The following is a 20,452-nucleotide window of genomic DNA, read 5'->3' on the forward strand; positions in this document are numbered from 1 at the left end:
GCGTCATACCTGCTGATGAATTGTGCTACGTCCTGCCTGAGCTTTCATTTTAGGAACCAGCTTCTGTGCTAGGTGTTCCTTCCAGGACTTGCAGTTACAAAGCATCTTTAAACTTTGTCCTGTGTGAAATACTGCGTGGCACAGAGCTGCTGCCTCCTGAAAAGCTGATAAATGGAGGCTTCTTTCATAGCTTAAGCTGATCTAAATTGGGGTGGCCCCAGTCCTGACCTCTTGCCTGCCCCAGCTGAACTTTCCTGTCTCCTCTGCTTTTCCACTGCCACCAGAGCCCGTGTGAGCAGCCAGGAAGAGACATCAGGGAGGTGACCTGGATGGAAATTAATGATATATTTTCCTCTGGGGTAGCTGTGGCCTAGATTAGTTCAGTGTATGATCAGTTAAGTGCTGGTGCTGGCTTAAGGGTGTGTGTGGGGTTCATAGCCAAAGGGAGGAGTAGCACAAGGCTGTGGCAGCCTGAAGCCACATGCAGGGTGATTGTGATGTGCTGCAATTCTGTGCTACAGTATTTTAGAAGTGGATGGCTAATTGAGGCAGAGGTTAACTTGCCCTTGCACTTGACGTGATGCTCAGTATGTCTGATGCCCTTAATTTCAAATAGGATTCTGATTTCTTTTTTAAGGTTAAATTGCTGTTGTTTGGCCTCACAAAATAAGTTCTGAAGAATAAAACACACTTGTAGAAGTTACTGACCCGAGTTTTTTGCCATGTCTGTTGGAGATGCACACTTTTCCATAATGGCAGTTGTATTTGTTCCTGTACTTAAATGGTGGCTACCAAGAAGATTGAGACTCCCTTTTTACAAGGAGTCATGTAGAAAAGATGAAAAGGAGTCATATGGAAAAGGGGTAATGGGTGCAAGTTGTTCATTGGGAGATCCCAATTGGAAGATTTTTCAGTATGAGAACAGTCAGACTTTGGAATAAACTCCCCAGGCAAGTGGTGGAATTCCCCAAAACTGGACACTTTTAAGACTCAGCTTATATCAAGGTGCTGGGCCATCACATCTAAACCATGTTCTTACCTGGAGAGATTGGACCAGGTGATCCTTGAGGTCCCTTCCAACTTGGCATTCTGTGATTCTGTGATATCTTTAGCAATCAAAAGATAACTTTTCATCATTCATGTTGCACACACCCTTTGAGGCCTTGTAAAAGAATTACTAGTTTTGCTGACAAAAAGTAGCCACAGAACCCAGGCAGTATCTTCAGTCATCCTTTGATGCTCTCTAGAGTGTTAAAATGTCAGTTTTAGACAATTCCTGGATTGAAAGAATGCTGTTACTTCCCTTTAATTTTGGCTAGCTGGAATAAATCCCTTACTTGGTTTTCTCCCTATCTCTTTGCAGTGATGAGTGGGAACTCCTGTGCAGCCTCATGTGTGCACAGAGCTCAAGCTGTAATTGTTGCCTGTCCGTTTGTAAGAGATTCTCTCCTCCTCTCTCTGGGAGCCAGCTGTAAAATATTTAGTAAGCCTAACAAAGCATGAAGAGTTATTGGCCTACAAATTAACCATTACGTACTTCAGGGTTTAAATTGGTTGTTTTTTGCAAAGATCCAGAAAAACACAACTTTGCAACATCACTGAGGTGTTCCCAGGTAATCCACTAGGAAATGAGTGTGAAAAATACCTTTGAAAAATGTGTTTACTTTGCACCTGCAGTGAGAATAATGCAGTCCAGCCTGTGTTTAGAGCTTGAGTTCAATGTGCTTTGAATGTAACATTTTTGTGTCCCTTATCAGTTTTGTATTGTTTCATGAAGAGAGACACATCTACCAACTGTGCTGGCTTTGCTGCTTCAGCCCGTGATCGTCACAGGGTCAGCGATGGGTGGGAATGTTGTCTTGTCCCACACTAGTTTAGTTCGTGAGTGTTGGCTTCCTTACTTTTTTGTTTGTTTGTTTTTTTCACTTCAGAGCTTTCTCAGGACTGTGTATATCTCTCTTGCAAGGTTCTGTCAATTATTGATGAGATCTGCTCTTGGAGCATTTGTTCATAATGAATAATTTCAAAGACAAATAAAAGACCTTTTGTAGTGCGTTATATTGCTTTCTTGGAATGGTGCTCTGGGAAAAACAATCCAGAGCAAAAGCTATTTTCTTTGAAGTTTTATGCATTATGTATATTTCTTCTATGAAGCTACAATACGTGACATATCTAGGATGACTAAGAATGATGGGCCATTATGTGATTTGCAAATGGAATGACAAATACTACTTTAAAGTTACTGTTTCATATATTAATATTTTGGTTTTACATATTAAAGGCCATACAAGCAAGAGGGGGTAGATCAGGAGGAATTACAAGAAATTTTATGCTCGGAAGTAAAAAAGCCCAGGTTAACAACTAGTGTGAAAAGGAAATACTTTATTTTGATAGCCTTTCTGACTTATTTTCACGGCAAAGAGTAACATTTTCTCACTAATGTAATTACAGTCTAAAACACAGATTGATTAATTACATGATAGGCCTGAGAATTAGGCCCAGCCAGTGTTAGCAGATTGCAGCCCTTCCTCTTATAAACCAGAGTTTTGATTCATAGCTGTATAATTATGGTTGTCTTTTTTCCTCTTTGTAGCTCAACCTAAAATGTGCTTAATGAAGGGGTAGTACTTAGGTCAGCTAAGAAATATGCTGAGCTACCATGGGCATCATGAACCTGCAATTTTTGTGTGTGGTCACAGAGGGAAGGTGGAAACACCACCTGCTGTCTGGTGGGTTTAAGTCACCTCCGAGGCTGAGCTCAGGATTTCTGAATGTGTGGTGTGTGCTTTCTTCTGTTGCTCTCCACCACTTTGGTTTGTGATGGACTCTTTAAACAGTAGAGTATATGAAGTAACATAAGGTAACTTAAAAATTACAAACACAATGTGTTAGATTTGATAGATCCCTGGAGTTTTAAACTTGAAATATTACCTAGCAAATTTTCAAATCACTTCAATGTCCCTTTCCTTGATATATAGCTGGCGCTGCTTCTCAGATGGGGCACAACTTTGAGGTCATTTTTCTACTGCCTGCTCTGAAACAGCAAATTTAGCTACAGGAAAAATATAGAGATAATTTAAAAATCTGTCTTCGGTCTGATCTTCAATATTATATCATTTTTCCTATGAATGACACAAAGCAAGGCTGCACTGAAAATAGTAGGCTGTGAACCTTAATGCTGCTAACTGCTGGTTTAGCCACTGTCACACTGCAAGTTGTTAAGACCAACAATGTGCAGAGAGATTTAATGGGGTTAAACAAAGCTTTTTCAATTATAAACCAGCATTATCTATTAAATGACTAGTTCCTACCTTACTCTGAGACATACATTATCATTTGTTCATTTGAAGTTTAATTATTAATAGGCTGCCATATTTTTCTGATAGTTATGTAAGGAATTACGTATCAAGTCAAATAGATTCAATCTTTGGAGATAAAATATTTTCTGATTAAGAGAAAACATGGGGAAATGGCAGCTGTCAGGTACTAAGCAGAATCAAAGAGAGACTCCAGGTGTTTCCTGGACACACGTTTTTTTGTTTTGTCTATAAATAGCAATCTGTGCTAACACTTAGTGATTCTTTGCAGAAAAAGCTACAGGTACTTAATGGAAAACTCTCTACTATAGTCAGTTCAGACGCAGATCTGATTTGATGTATTTTCAATGTTTTCTATCTTTTTTATTCTATCTTGATAGACATTTATGTAGTGGGACAATAATCTTTGCCTTCTGCTTCATGTCTCTGTGGGAGCCTCTAACCCACTTTTCTGTAACATCAAATTTCATTTTCTGTCTTGATCTTGAGGAGTTGCAAGGGCTGGTTAAGACTCCATGTTGCTAATGCCCTGATCAACCTTTGTTCTGCCTGTTAAGATAATTGGTCTGTTTTTTGCAGGAATAAAGTCATGTAGATGGATTCCTAGATCAGATACACCTGCCATAGTTATTAAGGAGTTTTGGAGGTTTTACAGTGCCAAAATCCCCTTTGATGATGGTTGCTGTAATTCTGCCCAGCACAAGTTAGCATGTCCCAAAAAATGTGTGATAGGTTTGGGGGTTTTTGGCCCCTAAGTTTTTTTTATTAAAAAAAAAAGGAAAAACAAAAAAAAGAGGTGTGTTTGTGTTCCATGGAACTGGCCTTTCAGCTCATAGACCTGTCCCTCTGGCTGTGCCCCCTGTGTCAGGGCACCCACCTCTGCCCTCCCTCCCTGCGGGGCTGGGGCGCCGTCCCCAGGCGGTGACACCCCGCGTGGGGACCCTGCTGGGGCTGCCACCGAGCAGGGGCCCCAGGCAGTGGGGGGTCTGGGGCCTGGGCAATGGGGGGTGGAGATGGAGTGACCTCCTCTTTGGTGAGTGACGGTTCTTCTGGATGTGTCCTGCTGGGCAAGTGATTCCATGCCCCTGAGGGGGAGGCTTGCCTGTTGTCTGTTATTATATATCATCACCATCACCATCTATATTAAGGCTAGTCAAGAAAGCTTAGGAATTCTAAAATAGTTGTGCTGTAGTGTATTAATACTCTCAACCAACATCCAAATCTGTGATATTTTTTATTTATCAGAGTGTTAAATAATGTTGCTTGGAATAAATATTATTTCCTAGTAAGCTCCTGCATATTTCTGGATGCCTCTGTGACATGTCCTCAAATACTTTTATGTGGTGTGCTGGAAGTGTCAGACAGGAATTGTAAGATGAGAGGGGTGAGTGGAGGTGCAGGGGATCTGTCTTGGAAGTTTTAGAAGAAAATGAACTAGAGTAGTTCAATTGGAATGAACCTACGAGGATCACCTAGTCCAACTGTTTGAATACTTGAGGGCTCATCAAAATTTAAAGCAAGTTATTAAGGACATTGTCCAAATGCCCTTTTTACCATCAAAAGCATTAGATATCTGTGTGAGGCAGCAGAAGGAGGTGCCATTCACAAATGCATTGTGCAGCTTTATCATCCTTCTGCTGCAAAGATAGATTTGATTACAATAACATAATGGGATAGCTGTGTTGCAGTTCTTACAATGACTTATTATAGTTGTTTGGTTTTTTTCCATTTTTTTCCCACTCTTATACACGAACTAAAGTTTCAGCAAAGGCCAGCAGCACGTGTAATTTTCAATAAGCCAGTATTAAACTCAAGCTTCTCTGCCTGAGGAGAGATTTCTGCCTCTGCTGATCAGAATTACTCTGCAGGATTTGCCTGTCTTAAAGCGAAGGCTCCTCCAAAGTCAGGTTTAGCCACTTTGCCATCACCTGTGGGAGAAGAGTTCACGTTTCACCAGTTTGGTACACTGTGTTTATGTCTAAATATAGATGCACATCATATTTTAAGGAAGCAGTATCAAGTTCCCCGTTTGTTGGTACTTCTTTTTTTTTTTTGGCATTAACTTATTTACATTGGTCAGCAGTAAGAATAACTTTTGTAAAACAGTTTTGTCCTTGTTGTTTAGTCCTTACTTTGCCTATGGAAAAATAATCTATGTGGGAAGCACGTGATGTTTTTCAGGACTTGTTTAATCTTCTGACCGTGCTGTACGCTCCCTGAAAGTCATGATGCACACATTCTTATAAATATATATGGGATCTAGTTTTAAAACAGTACTAAATACCAGTTTACAAAAAAAGAGCATAATAAATTGCTTTTTACATTTTAGGTTAAGTTTTGCATGTTGAGCACTCTAAAACTTGGATGAATTCCATTTTTATGAGCCAAATGATCCAATGTAGACTTTTAATCCGTAAACCCATAGGTAGTTAAAGGCTAATAAGTAGTTGAGCAGGAACACCCTCTGAAAATAGGGAAAAATATAAATGTTATGTGACTAGATAACATTTAAATGTTATGTTTTAATGTTGTATTGCTGACCAAGAAATAGGAATTAATAGAAATAGATGTATAAATAAATGTGTGATGTTACAGAAATGTAGATTCAGAAGTAGTAAGAAGGTATCTTTATTTGCAAAATTCTCTGATACACATTTATACACTTCTAAGTAAATCTTCCAACAGTTGCACATGGTGGTAACAGTGGCAAATATGCTCCTACAACACTGTATATTACCTGTGAGTGAGTTGAGGTCAAATAGCTATGGAGTCACATGTTACAACCAAATGGGAACTGAAAGTGTCTATTAAGAATTGTGATGGTGAAGTATATAATGCAGGATGCATAAACATGTGTCGGGAAGAGTCATCAAAACAGGACTGGCCATTTGTTATCTGTATTACTTTTGGGAATACTTGTAGGTATCCAGATTAGAGAGTATTACAGCACATGCTGTCTTCTATCTTGCTTTCTGACTGTGGATACAAGAAGTGAGCAGTGGTATCTGAAAAAGCCAATATCCACTTAAATAAGCCCAAAGTAAAGTATATGAGCAACTTTAGATTTTAATCTATATTGGTTGTATATTGTAGAAGTTCAAGAATCCTTGAGGCAGTAGGGTAATTTTAATAGTCTAGCATATATTTCTAATACTCAAAAATGAAAAAGCCCTTCTAATATAATAGCTGTAAATACATTTTGTAGAATTCCTTAGCCTACATAGTAAAAAAAAATAAATTTGGATTTTCTTTGAAAAGGATTTTCATTTATTTGAATTAAGACACTTGATTTATAGCTTCTTTTTATGAGTGAATGATAACTAAATGCAATCTATATGGTACTTCTCTCTTGTCTCCCATTCTTTATCTTATTTCCTCTTAATCCTGTCCATTTCACCATCCCTTCTTTTTTCTGTCCCTCCTGTTTGTTCCCCTCTCACCCACTTTAGATGTTTCTCTTGTCACATATTTCAGTCGCTGCTTCCTGCTTGTCATCCACTGACTCTTGCACAGTGAGTGTCAGGCAGAATTTTTTTTCCCCACTTTGCTGTTGACCAGCCTGTTGTAAGCACATTTGTAAGGTACTTGGTGTCATTTAACCACAAGTTGGAACCTCATCTTCACCTCAGGCAAATACATATAATGAAGTAACAACATTTCATGAGAGGTATTTTGTTCGGAAAGCCAAGAGGGGAAAAAAAAAAGGCAGAGGAAAAGCTAAATCAAGGTTATCCCTTCACTGTAACCTTGTCTCTATATGTTATCCTTCATTAGACAGCAAAACTGTGCTTGCAGTTGCACAGCTCTGGGGGATGCCTTTGCAGATAGCAGCTTAACTTGATCTGGCTTGATTTATGTGGAGTCATATTTGTTGGCAGCTCGGAGACAGCCTCCCAAGTCCCCAGTACCTTCCAGCCAGCCAGACCTGCTGCGCCCTGTGGGAGGCACCTTTTGTGTCTTTCCAGTTTTCTGTCATGCCTGATTACAGGATGCCTGTTCTGTTACTGCCTCTGCCTTCTGCCAGTATCTTTTTAGATGTTCTTGGAGGTGAAAAGGATATGGTGACAGCGAAGTTACAAAGTCAGTTTAGTTTTCTGGGTTTTTTTGTAGGTAGGTTTTCAGTTTTGACAGACTTGACAGTAGAACTTGGTGTTGAGGGTTAACTGCCTTTGTAAGCAACCTGATTTAAAAATAGGAAAGTTATTTTCCTTGTGTTAGGTGTAATGATCTAGTAACATGTTAAACAAACCCTCTACATTAAAAAATGGTGTTTAATTGATCGTGACCCATGAGAAGTAGTGTAAGAAAAGACACCTGACTGGAGTCCAGCTGTGGGGTTTTTCTTGGCAGCGTCTGTGTTTAAACTTCACCAATTTAGCTTTGCTTAAGTGTTGCATGGTTGCTGGCTTTTAATGTAGATCTTGGCATAAATGAGGCTTGTCATGACTGCAAATGTGTGGAAGGTGCTTCGGTAGCATTAAAAACAAGTGCTTTCTCCTGGTGTTTTTTCAGTAATATCCTTTATATGAAGGGATTGTATGTTGTTTGTTTTCATTTTATCATTATAACTTTGTTTTATTCTTTCATGCCTGAGGGTTTATACTGAACTGAGTTAATTGCATCTTACGGAGGTGAAAGTAGCTGTTTTCTTGTGTCTCATGGTTATTTCTTGTTTCTTAGGGGATGGGAGACCATTTATTTTTCTGGTTGTATTGCTCTTTGGCATAAATGTTAGAGATGCCAAGAAGGGCAGTGGTGGTTCTCTTGGAATTAGTATATTTAAACAGATTCAGTTTTGTTTTGTCATGAAGATTGTATGCATTGACTTATCTTCCTGTAATACTTCTGAAAATGAAGGGATTCAGTAAGAGATTGTTGTGAAGCAACAGTATTATTTGTAAATGCAGATCACTTCCCCATCCTAAACAGAATAATTGGAGTAACTAAAGATAATGATTAAATAAGTGATGGACATGGGCTCTCTTGTTTTCTTCCAAGGAAAGTGAACAGCTGAAGGTTCCCTGAAATCTGCTTATTCTTATACATTGCCTATATAAAGTGCTTGAGAAATGTTCAGGTACTCTAAAAAGTAGTATCTAGAAAACTGATAACATTTGGAACTGAGTTAGGTTTATTTTTATGCACTGTGCTGTCTTTGCACTGTCTGATCTTCATTGTTATGACCCATTTGTGGCCAGATAAATACTTTCTAATGTCAGTACTGTATTGATCCAAATCTTTGGAGGCACTGAATCTGAAGTGAATTTCAGTATTCAAACAATAGGAATAAACTCGATCAATATAAAAAGGCAAAAATTGAGCTGCTTTGCTGATTCACCCACAGCCCCATAGGTCCCAGTTCCATGCAGAGCTCTATAGCATGGCCCTTCCTTTGTCATGTGGAGTGGTTACACTTCTGTCTCAGCTGGGAAGAGAGGGACTTCAGGGTTATACTGAATTAAGAAATCTTCTTAGCCTGAAAATGCTGGTTGTTCCCTCCCCCTTCCTACCATACTCTAAAGTCAGAAGGAATGGAAGCCCACCCCTTTTTTTCCTGCTCCTTTCTTCATTGCTGCTGCACCCAGAGGTCTTGGAGAGAGGCTTCTCTTTTTTTCCATCAGCTTGCTATGTGCTTTGCAGGATCCAAATCCATCAGCTGCTGGGAAGAGCTATGGACCCCTCTCCCCAGTTGGCCCTGCCACAAGGGACCCTCAAACACCTATCTCTGCCATCATTGAGATGGGGTTGTGTATGTATTTGTGCATTCTTGTATATGCACATTTTTTACTCATCCCATGTGTTATAACCTTTTCTGTGTTCCAGTAAACCTGTTCCAGTTTTAATTTCCAACCTTTAAGTCTCTGTTCCCTAAGCCCCATTTTATATTTCCTTGGGAGGGCAAAGAAGAGCAATAGAGATTGATTCTGTCCTCTAGCTTTTGGTTTGCCCGAACCTGAGACACATCGGCAGGGGTTGCCCAGGGAGATTGTGAAGTCTTCAACCTCTGAGACTTTCAAAAGGCATCTAGACTTAGTCTTGGGCAACCAGCTCTAGGTAGCACCATTTGAGCAGGCAAGTGGGACCAGGTGACCTCCAGAGGTCCCTTCCCCACTCAAACATTTGAGATTCTCTTCCAATTTTTTTCCTCATTAGTTCATCTAAAATACTATTAAAAATCTCTAGCAATAAGCTCAGATATTCCCAAGTCATTATCAGCCTAGGCAGCATCTGCTCAAACCTTCTTTTAGTCATATGGATTGCTGTTAGGAGGTGAAAGCCCCTTTGTGCTGCATTCACTCCACCTTGTAACTGCTAGAGGATTTGAGGAAAGGATTAAAGGAGACCTGTAGTCTCCCTGTATCAGCATCTCTAAATTGCATATGTCTACAGTTTGGCAAGTTCCAGAGCTGCATTTGCAGCACGTGCCACCTGTAGTGACAGTGGTTGCTCAGCAGATCTGGATGGCTGCAGTTGCCTTCAGGGTCTCATACACTCTGAAAGATCCAATGAAGGAAATGTACATCAAATGTTGTCCAAACTGAAGATTGTTTTCATTGATTTATTTAAAAATCAACAACAAAGCAGAATAAAACATCATGGGCAATGATACAGGAGCCTTATATAACTTTTCCTTTTAGTACAATGTTGAGGCATGTCCATAATTACTTCCTATGTTAGGTATAAAAGTGCTCAACACATGAATTGCTTATTTGTGGATATTATCACTCTGGATTTACCAGTGAAGGACTTGAGGCTGAGGAATGATACAGGTTATTCAATATGTCCATAATTGTGTTAGGCTCTGGCAGAGGCAGGAATGGAAACCATGGGTTTGTATTTCTGTCCTTTTCCCTAACCATCTGGATAGCCCTCATCTTCTGCAGTGCATGGTTTCCTGAGGCTGGAGTGAAGACTTCAAGATCTTACAGAAAAGTGATTCTGATGTTATATGCTCCCGAAGAGTCTTCTGACTTGTAGTCTGATGTCAGTGTTAAGTGGTAGATACAAACGGCTCCCAAGTCAACAGAACCATCAGATTCTTTTATTTCTTACATAAAGAATAGTGAAGATACTCTATAATGGGCTTGAGGATCTTAATTGTTCTGGAAGATGAGTGGTTTAAAAAAGCCTCTACTTCAAGCAACAGACTGCCTTTAAAGTAAAGTAAAGGTGGTGTTATCATAGCAAGTATAGAAATGAAAGCATCCAGGATATCAAATGATTGCTTGAATTATGTGGCTGTTGTCAAGGAACAGATCTGGGATGTAACTGAGTTAGTGATTTTTACTTACTGTAAATGTTACAGCTGGCCATAGGTCTTGCTGAAATGTTTCTGGCTGGATTATTTGAAGAACTCCATTGTTTAAGAAACTAGGGACAGACATTTCCTTTTTGAAAAAATAGACTGCACACTCCAACAGCTACAAGCTCAATGAGCTTTTAAAAATAAATTTATTTGCAAATCTTTATCTGTATTGTGCTTCAAGGCATTTCCTCCTTGTTAAAAATGAGCATCACTGAACCAGATAAACTTTCTTGATATTACAGCATATTCTCTTTGTATTAACATTTTGCTAGCAGCAAGCAATACAGAGGCTAAAGGTTAGGGTATACTAGGAGGCCCTACAAAGATATTAATTTTGTCATCATTCTTTCTTCAATCTGGAGTTACCTGGCTTGCAAAGGAAAAGTCAAGTAGCTCTGGAAAGGAACACTTGGTTTAAAACCTTAAATGGACCAGTACATTGATTGTGTTGTCTTTTGATTGCCAAAAGTAAATTTAATTTCAGAATTTGTAAACACCTGCTGAAAGTAACACTGACTAGATGGACATCTACCTGGTCAGTGACACTGCAGGAATCTTCTAAGACCTAGGTTTTTAGAAAAGTTTACTTTTTAAGATGTTTTCTTAAGCAGTAACTGTATTTTTCTATTTTTATGCTTCTTGTAATGAAGATTTCTAGGCACTGGTTTAAAATTGAAGTAAGTTTTGTAGCACCATCTGATACTGTTGCAGCTGAGTACCCAACGAGTTGGTGGTAGAGTCAGAAATATTTGGATTTCAAATTACAGATCAATCAAAAGAACATTTTTTCCAATGTTTACAAATGCAGTTGTGTCTCTAACAGAGGAGACTTAATCTAAAAATTAGCAAACCAGAAAGAACTTGGACAGAATTAACTTGCTACATAAATAAATCTGTGGGTTACCTTTTTACTTGTCTGTTGATGAGGTGGTGCTGGAACATGTTTCAGAGGAAAAATATTAAATGATGGGGAGTAAAATGGATAATATGCCTTTCACTTGGACTAATACCTCTTCATGGAGAGGCCAACCTTCCTTAGTAAAGCTATTAAAAACAAAAGCAAACCTAAGACAAAATCCAGAAAAAAAAATTCTGGAAAAACTTATCTCCAGCCTTTAAAAAAAGAACACTGGATATCTTGTAGGCCAAAGATTGCATGACACAAAAAAAAACCCTGGAACATAATAAAATTAAAATTGAAATACTGTGATATCTATAAATAGATAAATAGATGTGCGTGGCCTTCTGGTCAGCTGTACATCACCTGGGGAAAAAAGCAAACCCAAACCTCATCAGCTAGTGTGCAGTGCATCTGCTCCCTGGTGGGAGATCAGGGACCTTTCCAGGTGAGTGCTTGAGAGTAACTCTGAAATCACAATGTACCATGCCAATGGCAAAAAGTTGAGCCTGTTGGATTACAAAGTTGATCTCTCGCTCAGAAGCACAAACAGTGATTTTCTTTTATACGTCTTTCAGAAAGTGTTTGGCAGAGTAAGGAGAGTAAATGATGTATTGGTAGCATAGAAGGAAGGGGGGGTGTACAGGATGGGAGAGGGACAAGGATAAAAAACACAGAGAGTGAAGGTCATGGATATTCTTTGTTTTTCAGAAGAATAAAGTGTATGCAGAACTGATTGCTTTGTGTCTGATCTAGTTTTGTAGTGAGTTTTTACAGAAACGTGTTACCTGCTCTGCTGCTGATTGATGGCTCAACCCTATCAAGATCTGAGCTGTTTCTGCCTTACCTCTGTGACTGCTACAGTTTCACTCTCTTTTTTATAGCTACATAAAGAAGAATATTTGGGTATCTTTATTATTCTAGTACTACTTTTTTTTTTTTTTAGCAAAAAACCTCATACGATATTCGCCGTTTTTCAGAAGAATAAAGTGTATGCAGAACTGATTGCTTTGTGTCTGATCTAGTTTTGTAGTGAGTTTTTACAGAAACGTGTTACCTGCTCTGCTGCTGATTGATGGCTCAACCCTATCAAGATCTGAGCTGTTTCTGCCTTACCTCTGTGACTGCTACAGTTTCACTCTCTTTTTTATAGCTACATAAAGAAGAATATTTGGGTATCTTTATTATTCTAGTACTACTTTTTTTTTTTTTTCTATGCAGTCTTTAAGAATCTTGGCATTCTCTCTGGTCCAAGCAGAGACCTTGTCCAGCATCTCATAGCTGAATAATACCAGCACCAACTTGAGAATTAAAAGTTCTCATGCTGGGCAATTGACCAATGTGTCCCCATCAGGTCTCCTTCTCTTCCTGGATAGTTTTAAGATTGACTTAAATGTTGAAAGAAATACGGTGAGAGCCTTTCAAACTGAGCAGCATTCCCCACTTCCTTGGCAATCATGTGGATGATCATATAAATAATAGAATAACTCCTGCTGAGCTGATGAGCAATCTAGTCCCAGTGGTACTATATCTAAAAGGATTGGGGACCCTGCCCACTATCGTTCTAATGAGTGTAGAAAACTGAATATTTAGAAGTTTTTGGGAATTTGAGGTTCCCAGTCTACAAAGGGGCATGTTGTGATGCTTTCCTGAGGATCCTCTCTTGGGATTTCCTCAAAATGAGAGGAATGAGCAGCTGCCCACTACCCTGTCAAACCCAGCTTGAGGAGAATGGGAGATAATTTTATAAAAGGTGGTGTCTACGTCCTTGGGCAGAGCTGTGTTAGCAGTTCAAGGTATTATGCTGATGAGAGAAGAGAGACTCTGATACTAAAACCCAGGTTCTACCTGCCAGATGCCCAGGATTGCTCAGATTTAAACTATTGATTTGGCCCCATGTCCAGTAGGACTTCTGGTTCTTTCTGCTTGTCAAAAGTGGTTTTGCCCAAGCAGCAATAAATCCAGCTAGTGATCTAGATAGTGACCCAGCATTTGCAGAGTTCAGCTGACCAGTTTGTTTACCAAACTAGCCTAAATATTATGTTCATTTAAAATATTTTGATATGTAACTGTTAAAAAAAAGAAGTCTCTAAGGAATATTCCCCTGCTTTTTTCTTGTTTTCTCTTTCTCTGTTAATTAGTACTCTTTGAGCACTATATGCTCTCAGCTGAATAAAAGCTGATGGTGATTGAAAGGAAATCTATTTTTAGAAAAGAGCTGAACTACACGGTATGTTTTACAAAAATGCCACAGAAGAACTGAGCATAAGCCAAACATACTTTGTTCAATAGTTTTAAAAGGAAGCACTGTTGATTATTTTCCTTTCCCAGATAATGGTTGGTAAGGAACCTGAGATTTTCTTGGATCACACAGTTCATGTAGAGGGTTGTAACACATATGGAGAACAATGAGAGGAGAGGGGTCGGTGATGTGTGTGTGTCTGCTGGCACAACATGATGTCAGGTTTCACTGAAGCAGGAGTTTGGGAGGGTGTCATGAATAAGGAGGAGCAGAGCCACATGCCAGCTATGCAGCCTTTCATAAACCCATACTGACCTCATTGCTTTTGTGTATTTTGTGTTTGCTGCTTATTTGTGACTGTGTTTTAGAGAATTTATAAAGTTTCCATCCACGTGCCATGTGAGTGTGTGTGGAGCTGTGTAGGACCAGAAAGAACTTTAAGGAACAAAAGAAGCAATATGCAAAAAATCTGTTTCTTCAGCAAAATGCTGAGACTGCTGATACAATGTCCTAATGTCTGATAATGTGCACTTGGCAAGTTAGCATGCAAATTCATACCTTTTCAGGAATAAGAGGCATGGATTTATTGAGGGTGTCTCCAGCTCCTGCTGTCAGCAGCTTGTGTTTTTCCACATCGTACATCTCTGGCTGAACATGAGTGATGAACACCTGCAGCAGCCTGGGGTTTTTTGCTTTCCATACAACATGTAGAAAAATGTCAGTATCAAATCCTGAAGGAGCATGACACACCAGATTTCCAGGGCATGTTCTTTTTAGAGCTTGAAAGCCCATTTTTATTTCTTTTCTTTTCTTTTCTTTTCTTACTTTCCTAGGTACTTTGCATTCTAGCTATTTTTAGCTAGTGAACAGAGGAAGCACAGGCAGGACAAATTGATGCAAAATTGGCTGTTTGAACTTCACTGGAGATGCTGACCTTTGAAATAGATCCAGCCAGGTGGACCTGTCCTGTGTCCAGCACATACAATTACATTGGTTTTATTTCTAAGCGTATGTGATGAAACCAAACTTGAAGGAGTTGAAGATCAGAGATGATTCTTTGCAAGTTAAGAACAATATGGAAATGGCCTATTCTTTTGCATAATGATCACCCATAGTTATGTGGGTTTGGCATCTTCTCAGCTTCTCTGCCTTATGGTGTGCAGAAGGAATAGCACTTATCTAATAAGCAGGGTTTTGGTTTTATCTTTTTAAATATTTTTTTCTTCCCCCCTATTATTTTTCATTGTGTAACCTTATGCCTTACTGTTCAGAACAGGGTTTGAGGATGAAGTTATTACTTTCCTCTTTGGCATTTCTGTAGGACTCATCACTGCAGTATTTCAATGCTTCAGATGTTAATTGATTTCATAACACCCTACTGAGATGGGGAATTATTATTAACCAGGGAAATGGAGCACAAGGAGATTGAGGTCAGAAGTACTGCTCAGTGTGAATGCCAGGTTTGAGATACCTGTGACTTGGTTTATTTTATAATTTTATTTTATTTTTATTTCTTTTATATTATTTTATTTTGTAGTATTTACATAAAACTCTTGAATTGCTTTAATTGCAATTGTCAGTAATTCTGCCTTTCTAAGTATTGAGACACTAGAGTACTAGAGATGTAAAGTAAGGAAAACTCAGGTGGCCACTCGTGGAATTTTTTGTGTGAGGGATAATCCCTGTTTCATGTAAGAATTTGAGTGTCAGCATTGAGATGTATGACCCCAGAGATTTTTCTTTATTACATTCTTGTTGCTCATACTATACTTACCTTTCAATTCCTGTGAGACAGGAAGCAAGGCTTTAAATACAGGAGTCTCATGTATACACTCAGTACCACAAATGAGGAGAGTTTGTTTTTGGAGTGTGTAAAATGTTTTTAATGAAAAAATAATTCCAGGTGCCCACTTCTAAAGACTGCCCCATATTTCTGAATTTTGAGTTCCTGTGAACCCTTTGTTTTTCTTCTGCATTTATTTCATAGAAACTGTTCTCTTTTGTATTTCTATGGCAGTGCCTTCTGGCATCAAACGTCCACGTTCAGCAGCACCTCAGTCATTTAAGCTGGTAGCCCAGCCAGGGGAGTCAGTTTCCCGGTACAGTTGTGTCACAGTTGCAGAACTTTAGCTGCTTTGCAAGTGAGACAGCTCCCAAGTAAAGAGCTTGTTCAGTAGGATGGCAGCTGTCATAGAGTTGACATATGAAGATAATTCTTTTCCTCACTGGAATACTGTTTCTCTGAGTTGGCAGCACAGAGATGATTATTAGAAGCAAGAAAGATCATTAAAACTCGAGTGCTTTGATAGCCATCTCACCTTAGCTTTTTTCACAAGAAACTTAACTAATCGTGACTTTCAGAAGAATAAAAATCCTCTGCAAACCTGAGTTAGGATAACAGCAACTCATCTGCTGTGGTACTTCTGAGGACAGTGCTGTCAACAAATTCTACTTGGAAAAAGATGGAAACTTAGCAAAAATATTTTAATACATTTTTTTAAAGTAATTCTACACCGATCTTCATTCAAGACTAATTTCTTGTTTTTCTTAGATTATGGGTTTATCATATTTCAGGTGAATGTTCCTTTTTTGAGGAGGAATTAATTCTCCTGTCTTTCAGCTTAAATTTTATTTTGAGCCCATGTAGTTGTTTTCCTCTAGGTTGTTAGAAGCATCTGTTTTTAATAAGCTGAGTGAAGACTCTGCTCCAGGCTTCTTTCAAGTCAATAAAGGTTAATTTGAGTTTGGACCTCTACACACGTGGTTTTTGTCCTACCTTGGACATGGACCTTGTTGATTTCTGTGTGCGTTGTGTGTTGGCTTTTTAGTTCAGGAAAAAGCAGAAATAAAGGGAAGCCAACCACAATCCCCCTCCTTGACGGAAAAGCCACGTAGGTGCTGGATGGATGTGATGGTCTTCCTGTAATTTTCTTTAAAATGCCTGGAACTTTTCAAATTTGTGCTGGAGAACCAAAATAACAGGTTCTTATGATGGGCTTGGTAACTGTGCTTTACTGGGAGATCTTAAGTGCTGTTTAAGGCATTTCCTCACAATGTAAGACTGCAATTACTGAGCCTCTCTAGCGTTGGAAAGCCATGGAAATGAAAATACTCATTAAAGAAGTCTGATTAGAGAACTGCCTGTTATTAATGTTTCATTATTATTCTGTGGTCTATTGCATGTGATTTGGACTGTGAAGTTAGTTTTGGTCACTAGTAGTTGCATGATGTTTTCATACTCTAAAAAAACATGATGGTAACCTGGGAAAAACACAGAAGTGTGTTTATTTTCCCCAGCAGTATCAGTTAACATAATAAAAACATCACCTTTTGTTGCAAGCTTTCCTTTTTCTTAGCACATAACATTATGCCTGGGAATTGCTGGGGGTCTTCCCCCAGGCAGTTGCATTATGGTCTGGCATAGCCTCACTGTACAGGCTTTATGGGATTAGGAAGCCAACAGAATTCCAGAGAATTACCTGGTTGCTGACTCCAGCAGATGTAAAGAAGCTTTTTTATCTAGAGTCTTGGATTTAAAAATGCAATTGAAGGGCTTAGAAGCTGTTCTGTAACAGAAATGTGTTGTTTTCAAGATAAGAGTATTAGGATTTATAATAAAATAAAAGGATTTATTTTCTAAGTTGCAGGTGAGAATTCTGTGGATTTTATATTTAGGATTACAAGGTAATAGAGAAAAGCACTGTTTGATATTTATCAGCACAAGGTATCATCTCACACTGAGGGTAATTGGAACCTGAAGATAAATGATAACTGATCAACTGTTGTAGTACCAGCTTTAACATGTTGCTGCCACTTTCTCCTACACACACTGGTATTTCTCAGGTCTGATTGCAAGAATTTCCATCTTTTTCATAGAAATGCAGTAATGTAAGCAATGGCTCCTGTGTCTGCAGAGCTAGGTATGTCCACTGAGTTGCCTAAACTGGGGTGTTTGGTGTCATTTTAGCAGTCTTTGCATACACAGATCATCAATCTGGAGCTTGCAGAGATGATGCAGCACTTAGAGTAAACTTGTATCCTGGAGCAGTAGCTGCTTACCAGGCAAGATTATCTTTGTACTTCTAAAAAGGCATCTAACCCCCATGTTTGGGCACCTGAACTTATCCCTAGTTGCCAGTCAATGTAAAAATGCAATTGAATTGGAAAGATACGGGATTTATCTGAAAATGCGACATTTTCTGCTACTTCTGGTTTTGCTCTTTTAAAGACCAGCTAATGCTAAACTTTGTGTATTTCTAAGTAATAGCTTTAATTTAGAATTGACTTTTTTATGGTGGCTTGATACACATTTTAAAATTAATACCTCTGAACTTGCTAGAAGGACACAGTCTAAATTTACTTTCTTCTTTTTTTCACTTCCAGAGGAATACAGAAAGCTTAGGTTCTGTGGTAAAAATGCACCTGCAATTAAATAACTAGACATTTTCTCTGAGTATTAAAGCTGAACTGTAAGCCTGAAGGACAAAACATGCCACGTTGCTCTTATTAAACTGTCAAATTATTACTGCATATGAGTCTAGAGAATTTTCAGTTTCTTCTCACAGCATTTTTGGAGGATGAGTCAGGAGAGCAGTTATCTAACGTATCCATGTTGACTGCACCTAGAATTTCATATGCTGTTATGTTTAATTACCCTGTTACTGGCCTAATAACTTCAGGATTTTTCTGTTTCTTACAGGATTCCTCTCAAGAGAGTGTCATTACCCGAGATATTCATCGTACATTTCCAGCACATGATTATTTCAAAGATACAGAAGGAGATGGTCAGGAATCTCTGTACAAAATCTGTAAGGTACAGTCAGCACCCTGCATTTTAAAGCGTGTTCCATCTTTTGCTATGACTGAACTTTGCCCCACTAACCCTGTTCTGATCCAAGTCACTAATCACTAGGATTTTAAAGCTTTACTTAGATTCCATGTGTTTATGCTGTTCTGGGTATCCTGAAGTACTTTTTACAGCCTTGCATCTTGTATCTCCTAAGATGCCTCAGAGGAGAGTGAGGCTCCAGCTTTACTGATGGGCAGCAGAAGTGTGGTGCACTAGAACTTTTTTTGCCCTGCTGGTAGAGAGGTTTGCAGAGGAAGAGAAACCCTCAGAGAAGCTCTGCAGCAGGCTTAAGGGAGAATGTCTTTCAATAATTAACTAGTGAACAAGGTAGCTGACCTTTCCACAAGCTGTGTGTATGTGTGTGTGTAGTTTTCTGCTCATAGATCACCTCTGATCAAAGAAAAATCTATTTTTCTTCCAATTTGCACGTGAGGAAGTTGTAGTATTAAATGAACAATCAGATATGTCCAGCTTGTGCAGACCAGACTTTTGTTGCCCAGGAGGGGAGGGATCCAGAAGGGATAGGGAGTTCTCTGGCTCTCAGTTGTACATTTTGTTTGGTTTCTGGCAGGCAGTTCTCTTTTTACACTTTTTTCTACGTGCAGAATAAATTACTGCCTTCAACAATGTCATTTCCACTTCCTTTCCTTTTCTTTGCTGCTCTGTTTCCACCTCCAGTTGATTAATAGACAGAAATGGTGGAGTTGTCATAACAAGCAGAAAAGAGTGTCCTGTCTTTGGGGTGTGATGATAAATATTCCTGTTCTCTGGCTAAATTCTGTGGTGATACAGACTATTGAAACAGTAATTTGGACAACTGTTAAATATAGCTGCTTAGGTTGCACATATTGAGGTTCATTGTAATGAGCAATTCTTAAAAAAAAATGAAGGAACAGAGAGAACTTTGAACCAATTGTATTGATTACTCACTAGTCTTGGGGGTTCCAGAGGGCCACAAGAAAACTATTCTTGTACCAATCCTTTGAAAAGAATAACTAGGACAAGGTAGGTAATTGTAGGCTTGTCAGTTTGATTCAGTTAAGTGAAAAATGATGGAATAGCATTCAGCTTATCAAGAATTAAAAGTGAGAAGTATATAATGGATGCCCATGAGTTTACTGAAAATACATCCTGACAAGCTAATTAAAATAATATTTAAAAATATGTTTCATTTGTGAAGGTAATTTTATCAAAATTCTGTAGATCATGTAGTCTGCCATGCAGAAAATGTAAAAATGCTGCAGAAGTTATAACATGAAGGAGGTGAACATTGAAGAATTAAAAACAGGCTAGTTAGCAGCTTGCTGAACATCAGCACTGAATAAATGTATTTTAAGCAAGGTGTCATGAAGATCACTTGTTCATTTGAAGTACTCTGGTTAGTCATCTTAAAGAAAACAGAAGAATTATTTTCTGGTAAAGATATCTGGGTGACACAGAGAAAAAGGTAATGGTAAATACTGAGGTGTTAGAGCATGTATAGGTAGATAAATCTTGTCTGGAAATAGAATTACTTGAGTAACTCAGTATTTTACAGCTGCTGAAGCTGCTTTTGGTTAGTGTGTCCAGAATTAGAGATAACAGCTTCTACATTGGAGAGAATCTGCTCAAGTTCCATGAGGGTGACAAAGGTATTTGGGAGCATACTTTGGAAAAAAAAAGCTCCTTGTCAGGAATTAGTATCTCAATCTATTTTGTTTAATAAACAGAAGATACGGGAATGAATCTCTCTGAAGAAGAAGCAACTTAGAGGAATTATCTGTCTAGCAGGCAGCTTCATAGAGGCAGAGATCTCAGACTTTGCTGCATTTTCTGTAATAAAAGTGAAGAATTCTACCCA

The 20,452-nt window shown here is 38.7% G+C and overlaps 1 protein-coding gene across 1 annotated transcript in view; it reads left to right on the plus strand.

The window, feature by feature from the left end:
• Positions 1-20,452, plus strand: part of RABGAP1L (RAB GTPase activating protein 1-like) — a 225,654-nt gene that overhangs the window by 95,160 nt on the left and 110,042 nt on the right. The window contains exon 13 of the mRNA XM_009994658.1: positions 18,463-18,576. Coding sequence (XP_009992960.1) covers positions 18,463-18,576 — 114 coding nt within the window. The remainder of the gene's footprint in view (positions 1-18,462; positions 18,577-20,452) is intronic.

The sequence above is a fragment of the Chaetura pelagica genome, unplaced genomic scaffold (genome assembly GCF_000747805.2).
Source record: "Chaetura pelagica isolate M959 unplaced genomic scaffold, ChaPel_1.0 scaffold363, whole genome shotgun sequence".
NCBI classification, from domain to species: Eukaryota; Metazoa; Chordata; class Aves; order Apodiformes; family Apodidae; genus Chaetura; species Chaetura pelagica.